General features: G+C 37.0%; 3 protein-coding genes across 3 annotated transcripts; 1 reads left to right on the forward strand and 2 right to left on the reverse strand.

Moving 5' to 3' along the window:
• Positions 1 to 718: 718 nt before the first annotated feature.
• PHYBLDRAFT_131800 (hypothetical protein) lies at positions 719 to 3,296 on the forward strand. Its single transcript, XM_018429441.1, has 3 exons — positions 719 to 839; positions 1,330 to 1,557; positions 1,737 to 3,296. The coding sequence occupies exons 1-3, from the start codon at positions 774 to 776 to the stop codon at positions 3,084 to 3,086; spliced, it is 1,644 nt and encodes a 547-aa protein (XP_018295051.1). The 5' UTR covers positions 719 to 773; the 3' UTR covers positions 3,087 to 3,296.
• A 31-nt stretch (positions 3,297 to 3,327) lies between these two features.
• PHYBLDRAFT_77169 (hypothetical protein) lies at positions 3,328 to 4,353 on the reverse strand. The gene is made up of 4 exons (XM_018443233.1): positions 4,255 to 4,353; positions 3,993 to 4,144; positions 3,689 to 3,784; positions 3,328 to 3,613 (listed from the first exon to the last, which is right to left on the reverse strand). The coding sequence occupies exons 1-4, from the start codon at positions 4,307 to 4,309 to the stop codon at positions 3,497 to 3,499; spliced, it is 420 nt and encodes a 139-aa protein (XP_018295052.1). The 5' UTR covers positions 4,310 to 4,353; the 3' UTR covers positions 3,328 to 3,496.
• A 1,178-nt stretch (positions 4,354 to 5,531) lies between these two features.
• Positions 5,532 to 11,275, reverse strand: PHYBLDRAFT_77168 (hypothetical protein; the record flags this gene model as incomplete). Its single annotated transcript, XM_018443232.1, has 13 exons — positions 11,201 to 11,275; positions 10,330 to 11,093; positions 10,190 to 10,252; positions 9,204 to 10,055; positions 8,863 to 8,919; positions 8,615 to 8,776; positions 8,241 to 8,477; positions 6,808 to 8,048; positions 6,605 to 6,733; positions 6,419 to 6,545; positions 5,915 to 6,319; positions 5,644 to 5,834; positions 5,532 to 5,568 (listed from the first exon to the last, which is right to left on the reverse strand). The coding sequence occupies exons 1-13, from the start codon at positions 11,247 to 11,249 to the stop codon at positions 5,532 to 5,534; spliced, it is 4,314 nt and encodes a 1,437-aa protein (XP_018295287.1). The 5' UTR covers positions 11,250 to 11,275.
• Positions 11,276 to 12,419: the final 1,144 nt, after the last annotated feature.

The raw sequence follows: 12,419 nt of genomic DNA on the forward strand, positions 1-12,419 counted from the left end.
GAAGTATAAAGTTGGAGTCTATTATATTAAAGCGTTTTGTATTATGATTATGATGAATATAAATTACTTGTGTACAGTTGGAAATTGCAGGAGTAAAGAACTTAAGATACTGCTTTTGCATATTGAATTAAAACCCATTATTTGGAACAGGTTCCCGTAAAAATTGCGCCCTTAGATTCTTTCCAAAAGAACACCATTTCCTGCTCATGGGCTTGTACCTGTGCCTGCCCCTTTAGGATAAGGAAATTAATGTATACATTTATATATTTATATAGAAGAACGTGAAGCGGAGATTTGTAAGGAAGATTAGGAGAGGGTTAATATGCATCTTTCTATAATCGCGCAAACAATGTTTTGTTTTATCTTATAGTTTCTTAATTGATAGTCAAAGCCTTTAGAGCTAGTTTTATTCAAAAGAGCAATTAAAATAAAATACAATAAAATAATGATCTGACACCATTATGGTTTTCTTGGTTGACAAGGTCTGATATGTATTTAATAATGAGCGATATTTTTATGTGAAAGTAATATTCATTGAATGAATATGATTCGTCAAAATATACAACAAATATAAATATATATATATATATGTTTTTATTATGTTTTATAATAAGATTAAACACAATAATAATAACTAGACTCTTAGCCGGGGGCCGGAGTAGCAGTCACAGTGGTAAACATCATCCCCAGCCCTTTTACCCTTACTTTATTTTTTTTTCCCTCCAAAAAAAAATACCCACCCCTCTCATCTGTCCCCTGTGACAATTTTTATAATGTTGAGAAACGCTGCTCGTGTCGCTCGTCCTGCCTTGGCTGCTTTCGCCAAGTCCACCCCGGCTGTGAGTATTATTACTTCTTCTTTTTTATTATTAAAAAGGAAAAGATAATATCATGTCGTCATTCCAATACAACACAACACAATACAACATCACACGCGTCCAAAATGAAAGAACAATGAAGAATACGAAGGAGAATATCAACAGAAATAATAAGAGAAACGACAACAGCAAAAAATAAAGATAAGACGATGAAAGAAGAACAAAAAGAAGAAAAAATACGTTACTGCATACACTCCACACAGACACATACACACGGGATATATGTACAGGCACATAGACACACGCACTTTACATAGATTTATTTGTATGATGTGTACGTGGGTATGTGTCTGTATGCGTGTTTGTATGATGCTTATTCGACACAATTTAATACAGCCGCTATATTGTCTACTGTTATTACTATTCCAACCCTAAGAATTCAATACCTGTATTATCATTATTTATATTTCCTTTTGTGTATATGTGTATTCATGCGAATTTTTATTTGTAGCTTCGTGTCAATGTCGGTGCTGCCACCGTTGCTGCCCGCTTTGCCTCTTCCAAGCCCTCCACTGCCGAGGTCTCTTCTATCCTCGAACAGCGCATTCTCGGTGCCTCTGCTGAGGCCGATCTCCAGGAGACTGGTCGCGTCCTCTCCATTGGTGACGGTATTGCCCGTGTCTACGGTTTGAAGAACGTTCAGGCTGAGGAGATGGTCGAGTTCTCCAGCGGTCTCAAGGTAAATATTATATAAATGCTTACTTGATATTGTGCATTATTATTGGAGTCTATAGTTTAGAAGAGAGATAGAGAGAATACGATTAAAATACTATTATGATATGGAAATTTAAACATGTTTTGTATTTGTAAATTAATTATTTTTTTGTGTCTTTTTTGTAATTGTGTATTTGTGTATAGGGTATGGCCCTCAACTTGGAAGCTGACAACGTCGGTATTGTCGTCTTCGGTAACGATCGTTTGATCAAGGAAGGTGACACCGTCAAGCGTACCGGTGCTATTGTCGACGTTCCCGTCGGTCCTGGTATCTTAGGTCGTGTTGTCGATGCCCTCGGTAACCCCATTGATGGTAAGGGTCCTCTTGAGACCGTTGGCCGTTCCCGTGTCCAGGTCAAGGCTCCCGGTATTTTGCCCCGTCACTCCGTCAACGAGCCCATGCAGACTGGTATCAAGTCTGTTGATTCCATGGTTCCCATCGGTCGTGGTCAGCGTGAGTTGATCATTGGTGATCGTCAGACCGGTAAGACTGCTGTCGCTCTTGACACCATTCTTAACCAGAAGAACTGGAATAACGGTTCCGATGAGTCCAAGAAGCTTTACTGCATCTACGTTGCCGTCGGTCAGAAGCGTTCCACTGTTGCCCAGTTGGTCCGTACTCTCGAGGAGAACGACGCCATGAAGTACACCATCGTCGTTGCTGCCACTGCCTCTGAGGCCGCCCCTCTCCAGTACCTCGCTCCCTTCTCTGGTGCTGCCTTTGGTGAATGGTTCCGTGACAACGGTCGCCACTCCCTTATCATCTACGATGATTTGTCCAAGCAGGCTGTTGCCTACCGTCAGATGTCCCTTTTGCTTCGTCGTCCCCCCGGTCGTGAGGCCTACCCCGGTGATGTCTTCTACCTCCACTCCCGTCTTTTGGAACGTGCCGCCAAGATGAACAAGGCTTTCGGTTACGGTTCCATGACCGCCCTTCCCATCATTGAGACCCAGGGTGGTGATGTGTCTGCCTACATTCCTACCAACGTCATTTCCATCACTGATGGTCAGATTTTCTTGGAAGCCGAGCTCTTCTTCAAGGGTGTCCGTCCCGCCATTAACGTCGGTCTTTCCGTCTCCCGTGTCGGTTCCGCTGCCCAGACCAAGGCCATGAAGCAGGTTGCTGGTTCTCTCAAGCTTTTCTTGGCCCAGTACCGTGAAGTTGCCGCCTTCGCCCAGTTCGGTTCCGATCTCGATGCCTCCACCCAGTTCTTGCTTAACCGTGGTGCCCGTCTTACCGAGCTCCTCAAGCAGCCCCAGTACACTCCTCTCTCCATTGAGGTCCAGGTCCCCATCGTCTTTGCTGGTGTCAACGGTTTCCTCGATAAGTTGCCCGTCGGTAAGGTTGTCGACTGGGAGAAGGACTTTGTCAGCTACGTCAAGACCCAGCACCAGGCCGAGCTCGATGAGATCCGCACCAAGGGTGTCATCTCCAAGGAGTTGGATGCCAAGCTCCGCAACATCTGCGAGACCCACGTCAAGACTTTCTTGTAAATTAAAATAAATAAATACATATAAATAAATAAATAAATAAATTCAAATTTATATATATATATATATATACAATATATTTTATTCAAACTGAATAAAATAAAAAAAGTTATAGAAATTGTGAATTTACAGTTACAGTTACAGTTACAGAATTTGACAAAACCCAAGTACATTTGAAAACTTTCAAATAAACGTTACTTAATTGAACCCCTCAAAAAGAAGATAGATATGATAAGACATTGTTACTGTATATATATATATATATATTATAATTAAAATAATATAAGCATTGTGGATTAAATGTGTAAAATAATGTAGATATAGAAGAGTAGTATATATATATTTCTTGTGTTTTTTGATGTTTTATTAGTGAGTATTTATAACATGTATATATATATATGTTGTTGTATAAACTATGACTTGATTGTGAGAGAAGAAGTGTCAAAGATTCTGCACTTGCTCTTGAAGACCTGGAGTGTCCGTTCGCGAACAATATCCTCTACCATCAATTCGTTGGCAACCATACGACGCTATTATTTTTTTAAATAGAAAAATTAATTAATTAATTAATTAATTATCAATTTAAAGCTTCTTTTTTCTTGTACCTTTGATTCATCAGAGTAAAGACTGGACTGGGTATCATAATCATCAGGATCTTCTTGGAGCTTCTTGTACTTTGTTTCGATAACATTATCCATTGTCTTTATATATACATATTTTTTTTATAAAATAAACAAAAATGTTGTACATGGGGGACAGAATATATATATATAAAATAAATAAAGTAAATAACATAACATAAATATTTTATTAAAGTTTATTTATTTATTTATTTATTCATCAATTGTGTATTGAATGAAATACTTTGTAGCTAATTCAAATAATCATAATATCTTATGTTATACTAACCTTGAGACAATAGTTGATCGCATTCTCGCGTTTGGCATAGGCTGAAGAAAGCTGCTTAAAGAAATCAGCACAAGCAGCCTCTGAATGAGTATCGGTTGAGTTGAGACGAGGAACAATGTTGTCGTCCACACGACGCAATTCCTTCATCATGTCTAATGTAATATATATATATAGAAATTAAAGGAGTTGTCCTTAGTATTCTTATTGTTGTTTGGTGATATCTAGTACTATATTGTTTATTGAATTGTTGTTGTTTTCTTACCTTTGAAGAATGAAAAGTTGAAACATGTGTTTTGGTTCAATTCCTTCTCTGCCATGATCAAGATTCTTTAATGTATTTATATAAATTATATATTAAAATAAAAAACAAATAAAGTAAGTATCTGAATAAAACAAACAGTACATAAATTTTGACGTATAAATAAATAAATACATATAAATTAATTAAAATAAGGACAGAGAGGGAGGGAGAAAGTAATCCCCTTTATTTTCCATGCAATTGACGCATAAGGACAAAAACAATAAAATGTGCTTTATTTGACGTACTGTAAAAGAAGTGCGTAAGAGAGAGAGAGAGAAAGGTAAAGAAGTAGAAAATAAATAAATAAATAAATAAATAAATAAAAAATAAATAAATAAAAAGGAGATATAAATGATGGGTTTTGGTTGCTGAGTTGGCCATATAGTTTTTTCTCTGGCGGATATTAAAGAAGTAAAATATGTATATATTTAATATATAAAATTATGAAATATATATGTATGTATATGTGTTATATTTATTATATAGTTACATAATTAAAATGAACATGCTACTATCAAAAGAGACTTGTCATTTGTAGTATGTACTTTAGATTGAATTTTGTATCCAAAGCTCACATTTACAGCACCCTGTGTTTTTATTTGGATTCAATGCTGTACTATTCAGTTTGGGTGTCATATAAAGTATATTTATTTTTTGACAAAAACATTTGCTATTATCATTATCCTTCCAGAGTCTGCGCGTATATGATTGTTTTTTCATATACTGGTTGCCTTGCAAACAGTAATATTTATAATCATAGACATGTTCATTGGGTACAAATAGGACCTTTACACCGTTTACTCAAAGATCAATACATCTCCCCTTGATATTATAGTTCTTCAGATTGTCAATTAGAGCTTAGCATTTGAAATCAATCTTTTGAATCGTTTATTTCATTCTTTATTATGTCAATGGCACAACGGATCACTTTAACAAGGCTTTAATTACATAGACCATAGCTATTTTTATATAACATTTGGACCTTCTTATATATATATATATTAGATTACTCTTGAAGTTGAATTACATTCAAGTAGTGTAAATGTTTATTAAAACAGACCAAGAAAATTAGAATATACCAAATCATACAATGAAATAAAGTAAGAAACATGGTTACATAGCCCTTCTTTTTGTCCCCATTTCTTTCTTCCTTTTATGAATTAAATAAAATAGAAAATAATTAAAATAAAATAAAATAAAAGAATATAATTTAATAAAGAAGCCTATCCTGTTCAGAATTAGATTCTGTTTTCTGAAAATATGTCTGAATAAAATCTATTGGTAATAGAATCAATATTAGTCACAAAATTTCTTATGTATAATAACTAAAGCTACCACAGAAATACTTACTCTGACAGTGGCATCTTAACTCTGTGACGATGTCCCATTTCTTCGATAAACTGTTTACGGATCACATAAGGTCTTGTGTAGGTATCTGTAACCACTCGGCAGGCCTGGTGAGCTGAAATGGCTGTATTTCTAACCATTGCACCTAATGCGTGTCTGCTCACAACGATACCATCAACCAATGGGCCAAACAACTATATACATTTGTTAGTTCATCTAATATACCTCTTCTTCTTTATCCAGAATAACCAATAATAGAAATATAAAAACTTACCAAAGCATTTTCATTGAGGCGTTGACTTGCTGCCATAGTACCAGAAAGACTAGTATATGATGGAATGTGTATACGTATCCGGTACAGTCCATCAGCACTCTTCTTGAGTGGATGAATAAACATGTAGACCATAATTTTGGAGGATGGAAGACTTGAATTTTTTATCTTTTTGGAAAGTTCATCGTAATTGACCAAGTCTTCGATCCACACAATGCAAACATGATCATCAACCGAGACTCGTTGGTGTATCTGGCCAATGGTCTCATCATTCCTGCAAGGTGACTGGTGAAGCATGTAAGGTACATTGACCACAAACTCAGCAGACCTGTCAGAGTAATAAGGTGCCTTTTCGCAAATCGAGGGATCAAGATTGCCTTTGAAACCATTGTGATTCGCAAGATCTACCTTTTTGTACGTACAATAAGACCGATAAAAGTTATTTTCTTGTCTACTGTTTTATTTTATTTTTTGTTTAAACTACTTGTTGTCTTTCAACGCACTTACTGGCCATCCAAGACAATGAAGGAATTGTAAGTACAACGGGCTCAATGGAGGAGGCGATTCGACTAGTTCTGTCCAAGTTGTATTTCCAGACAAAGCATAATAAACAGACACTGATATACAATCACGTCTATTCAAAGTTTTAATGTAAATATACTAATACTCTTAACAATAACACTATTTACTTACTCGTTCAACATATCGAGAGTCTCAAGCTCTGAAATCGCCGAATCTGTTATTTGGATAGGTGTGATTTGCTCTCTGTTTTGAGGTAAGAGGAATCCAATTTGAGATAAGAGCAGTCGAAATCCTCTAGGGCTATTAGAAAACAGCCAAATATATATATATTAGAGAGACGTTCATTAAAAAAAACCATACCATTTCTTTTTTACCTGTCATTATTAATATTAGGAGGGGCTGGATAAACTGTGTGCTTATCCATGGACTCCTTGAAACTTTTCTGTAAAATGACATTCTTCTGCTGTTCAATAAACGTCCTGATGCCATCCCACTGGTACAAATCCTCGGAATCATCTTTAAGCAGTTTATCAAGTCTCGGTAGTTCGCTCTCATTCACAGAAGTAGCAGTCGGAACCACAAACGCGTCGTCATCATAGTCATCATCGCTTCCATAAGTATGGTACAGCAGAGAAGGTTGGTTGTGTGGATCTGATTTGCGTCGGTCAGAAGTGGCCGGAGGTGATATAGAAACCTTAAAGGGTGTCGATGCATCGGGGTCTTTATAAACCGCGTCCATCTCCCACATGTAGCTTCCTGTGGTATCTCTAATGATGAGCAGCACTGAGGGTTTCCCTTTGGGCTCTTCTGTGCTTTTGTGGGGAGCATTTGTTAAGTCAATGACAGCCAGTATCATCCGTTTGTCGACCAAAAAATAGCGAACTGTGTCGTACGGATTGATCGCGGTACGCACATCCGTGTCCTGCTTAGCGGCGCGGTATTCTCGAAGGTAGCACAGATCGTCTCGTTGAGTTGATCGGAAACGGACAAGCGAGTGGTCGTGCAACGATTGGAACTTGCCGAGCTGATTGACAAATTGAGACATGCAGTATTCCGCTGCCATGCGGACTGCTATCTCTTCTTTCTTGTGGTTAACTGAACCGGACCGGCTCGGGGGTAACGAAGGAGCAGATTGCTGATCTGTTGTATTTGCAGAATTGCTATTGTTATTGTTGGTGTTGGCATTGGCGCTGGTATTCGAATTGGTGTTGCTATTGTTACCATTGTTGCTGTTATTACTATTACTGTTATTATTGCTGTTACTATTGTTATTACTATTGCTATTACTATTACTATGGCTGTGGCTATTGTTGTTGTTGTTACTACTATTGCTATTGCTATTGTTGCTGTTGTTGTTATTGTTGTTCTTGTTAACCCGCGGTGGGAGTAAGAAGAGTTGCTTGGCAGGAGGAAATGTCGTGTCTCGACGCTTTTTCTTTTCTGAACTGACTTCAACATGAACTGAATCTGTATCACGGTCAAATAAGGTGATACCTCGACTAAGGGTAGCAATGACAGCTTGGTAACAGTCACGATCATCAATAATCCATTGGCTGACAAGAACCCATTTCATCATGCAATCATATGCTTGGACAATAAGAGGATAGGTATGCAACTAATACGAGAATAAAGAAAATAAAAATATATAGCAACAGAAAAAAAAAACCAGCACCAAAAAAAAAACAATAAAAAAAGCAAAAACAAAGAGAGATGTGTACATCACAAACATGTATTTTAAGTATGTTACTTTATGATATATACCTTTACTATTACTATTACTATTATTACTATTAACATTGTAACTCACCAACTTGCCAGCATTTATCAGCGTGTCTACATATCGACTCAATGCTAAAACAAGTTCTCGTGCTACATTCTTTTTTGGGGACAAAATGGTATTCAACGTCCTTGTCATCCCCGCCGTAATCGCTTCGTTTTGTCTGACCTTACTGTCTCTTTTTACATAGTCATACAAATCAACAAAGTCCATCAGGACATCAAAAGCCACTAGGGTGACATCGGGTGGGAGTTTCATGGTCAATATCTAAGAAAGAAAGAAAACAAACAAACAACATACACACGCAAAAAATGATATTTTTTTTTTATTTTATTGTTTAGAATTTAGAATTTAGAATTCTTTGTAAAGTACAAAAAAAACCTCAAAAAGACTGGCGAACTTACCTTGTCTTGAATCAACTTGACAACTGTACCAACAAGACCAGGGCAGAATGGAACATCTTCAACAACATAAACGTTGATAAGGTGAAGAATATAACGCATATTGTAAGAAGAGGTCTCTGTTCGTAGAGACATGAGAAGCAATTCAAGAATATAGAACTTGAGCTTTTTTGATTTGAAAGAAAAGAAAGCAAAATTGACAGGGGAAAGTAGATGAGTATAGACAGCTCAAGGTAGACAGAATACCTTACACAAGTAAATGGTCTTTCTACATCAACATCACCCTTGTCGGCATACAATACACGTATCTGGATAAAGAAAAAGAAACCAAATCAAATTAAATCAAATCAAACCAAATCAAATCAAACCAATCCAAACCAAACCAAACCAAACCAAACCAAACCAAACCAAACCAAACCAAACCAAACCAAACCAAACCAAACCAAACCAAACCAAACCGAAGATCAAAAAGAAACTTATTTAATAACCCATTTGCTTTGATTATATAAGCAGATACATATATATACACATAGGTGCGTATAGGTTTGTATGTATATATATATGTTTGTGTGTTCTTGTGCCTTTTCTTTACCAATTGAGTAACCAGCTGCTCTTGTTCTCCGATTAAAGAAGCATTGTCAGACGCACAATGAAGATCGGAATCCCACCCTGGCTTGAGCTCTACTTTTTCAAAGTGGTTTGGCAAACACATCACGGTACTGATCACCTTGATGGCAGCCAAACGGAGATCATCCACAGACACAAAGCACTTGCATTGGATATTAAGTTTGGGAAGAACCATCTTGATGGCCGAAATAAAATCAGGCACCAACATACGGACTCCCTCGAGATCAATTGCAAATAGCTCAGTGCAATTCATCAGGATTGTAGGAATGCAGGCATCTACTTTGAGGCCAAGGCAAAGGGCAGCATAGAATCTTTCGGTGTAGGTGCGTAAAAATGGTTGGCGCGGCTGTGGGCGGCAAAATATTTTGCACAATGTCGCAAATGCTTCCGCAAATCCCCTGTGTGACTCTGGATCGTTTTGAGATGTCTTTGAGCAAACGTCAAACAGCCAGGTGCCAAACATGTGTAAGAGAGTGTTTCCATCGGGTGGCATGTTTATCTCTTTGGTATTTGACACACGACTATGTTTCTGGTTGAGAGCACTGACAAGTTGACCGATTCCAATCATCGCTAAATTGAAGTTGTGAGGAGCTAGTTGGAGTGGATGTGGAATGAGGTAGATAAATCTATGCCAGGCATAGTATACAAATGGCTTCGGAAGGTCTAATTTTACTTGCACGCCACTGACTGACATGATGACCACATAGCACTCTTCAATTTCAGAGAGATGGCCAGAAACACATCTTGACAAGGCCAAACTTGTTGCACTCCATTGCTGAATAACCTTGGGACGATGGGTCCATCTCATAAAGCAATCCTGGACAAGTCATACATGTCAAGAACGCTTTCTTTTCCTCATCTTGTATCATATTATATCATCTCATCTCATATTTCTCTTTCTCTCTTTCTTTCTTTCTTTATTATGGTTTCCCTTCTCCTTTTTTTTCTTACCTTGAAAATGTCCCACATTTCAACTTCCTTTGTTTCCGACCGTAACCATAATTCACATAGAACCTACAAATACACACCAAAAAGCAAAAGAGTCTTGTTTATCATACATGTATGCAACATTTCTGTATTATTCAGCTTACTCTCAGCAGATGGTCACACAGTTGATCACCCATATTAACCACACCCGGAATGGATGTGTCGCCCATTGGTTCTCTTAGTAACGAGTCTGTAATACCAAGCATCACCTTGAGTAAGACCGTCCAGGTCTCTGGACTGAGCTCGAGCGATCTTCCTGCGGTGGCAAACACTGTCAGGGTCCGTTTACAGAGTTCGACATGTCTTTGGACGAGCTGGCTTATTGTGTCCTTGAGAACGTTTGGGGTGGCGTTGGCTCCTGTCGGCTGAGCTGTGTTGATGGTTGTGTTTGCAATCGTAGCTGGCATTGGCATGCTGGCAGACGTGACATTTGTGTGAATATTGGCGGGGATCATGTTGATGTTGAAACTGTTAGGCCTGCCTACAGATGATGAATTGTTGGTGTAATGATTATTTTGGGCTGAAGGCGATCGAGGGATCCGGGGCTGAAAGAGGAGCGAGAATTGGTGAAAGATGATCTGATAGAGCTCTTGTTCGAGTCCTTCATTGACAACAGCCGCGGGTCTCATGGAGGGCTCGAATAGCCATTGTGCATATATGCTCACGTCGTCATTGGTTATGTGCATGTCTTCCAAGGGAAGATTGAATCCCTGGCCAATGACTTCCATAACCCATTTGACATGGGCTGGAGAAACAAAGATGGAAGGATCGGGTATATGCTTTCCGGATGCGGGATAAATGAAAGAGGTGATTTCAGAAATAAGTGTTCTTTTGATGCCCAATGGTAAAGGGCCAAGAATGTTGGTTTCTATTCATTCGTAATTTGAAATAAGGAAACGATCAAATGTTGTAGAGACGATTAATTAAAGAAATAATAATAATAATAATATAATATATAAATATATAAAGACATACGAGGGTCATGCTGCAACAGTCTGAGCTGAGCTATCCAGTCAAGAAACATGGGTCAACTTGTCGTCTTCGTGGACTGCTGGTAAGAAAAGAGTAAATATTAATAAATAGAAGAAGAAGAAGAAGAGGGAAAAAAAGTAGAAAAAAAAAGAAGAAGCAGATAAAATATATTTGGTCTGACAAGACACATAAACGCACAAACGCACAAACACACACACACACACACACACACACAGAAAAGACAGAGAAATAGACACACATATATAGAAATATAGAAATATTAATCATATTTACATATACAAATAATTTTTTCCGTTAATAAAGATATATATATATATATTTGTATATTTTATAAAGAAAAGGCTAAGCGGGTCTGATTTTGGCAAGGCTCTTTGTCATTCCGTACTTTTATTTTCTAGGCTATGGTGTATTTTCTTTTAAATCAGAAATTTTGGATTTTGGGCCAATTTTTTAATTTAAAATACCGATATATGAAAATGACATTAAATGTCCGCCAGCTTTAAAAAAATCCCAATATTGAACTTTATGCAGTCACAAATTCATATATTCACGACAAAAGATTGTTTAAACACCGCATAATACATAGTATTACTATATTAGGGGATCGATTCTCGTAGTCTGCCATAAGAAATGAATAATCTAGGGCCAATATTTCTCTTTCTCTGCTATTAAATTCGAACACCGCGTTTTTTCAAGACCTAAAAAGTGTTGCCGGAAATGTGAAAACTGAATATGTTTTACATTTACTTTGTAGAGAAACTGTTTTTTAACAAAGTAAATGTAAAACATATTCAGTTTTCACATTTTCTGACAACACTTTTTAGGTCTTGAAAAAAAACGATCGGAGTCCAATTATTTTTCCAGTGTATAAGAAAAATACACCATACACAAAGAAATACGGTATTGAATAAGAAAGATTTGTACCAAAAAAATTTTCATGGAATTCATACCTAACAAAAAAAAATTGGTCTTATTTTCAGGGTTTAATGATCTTTTATTTATAATTATTTGTTCTCTGGTCAAATGTTAAAAGAGGGGTAAAAATAGTCAAATTTCTTTATCGATTTTAATTTTAATTTTAATCGTGAAATTGGAATCGAATTAAATTCTCGCTATAAAAATTGAAACAAGAAAGAACCAAAAAAAAAAGTGATAATAAAGGAGAGGCTTCTTTGATGCGATGGCTCAAAAAGGTAACCAA

The sequence above is a fragment of the Phycomyces blakesleeanus genome (genome assembly GCF_001638985.1).
Source record: "Phycomyces blakesleeanus NRRL 1555(-) unplaced genomic scaffold PHYBLscaffold_5, whole genome shotgun sequence".
NCBI lineage: Eukaryota > Fungi > Mucoromycota > Mucoromycetes > Mucorales > Phycomycetaceae > Phycomyces > Phycomyces blakesleeanus.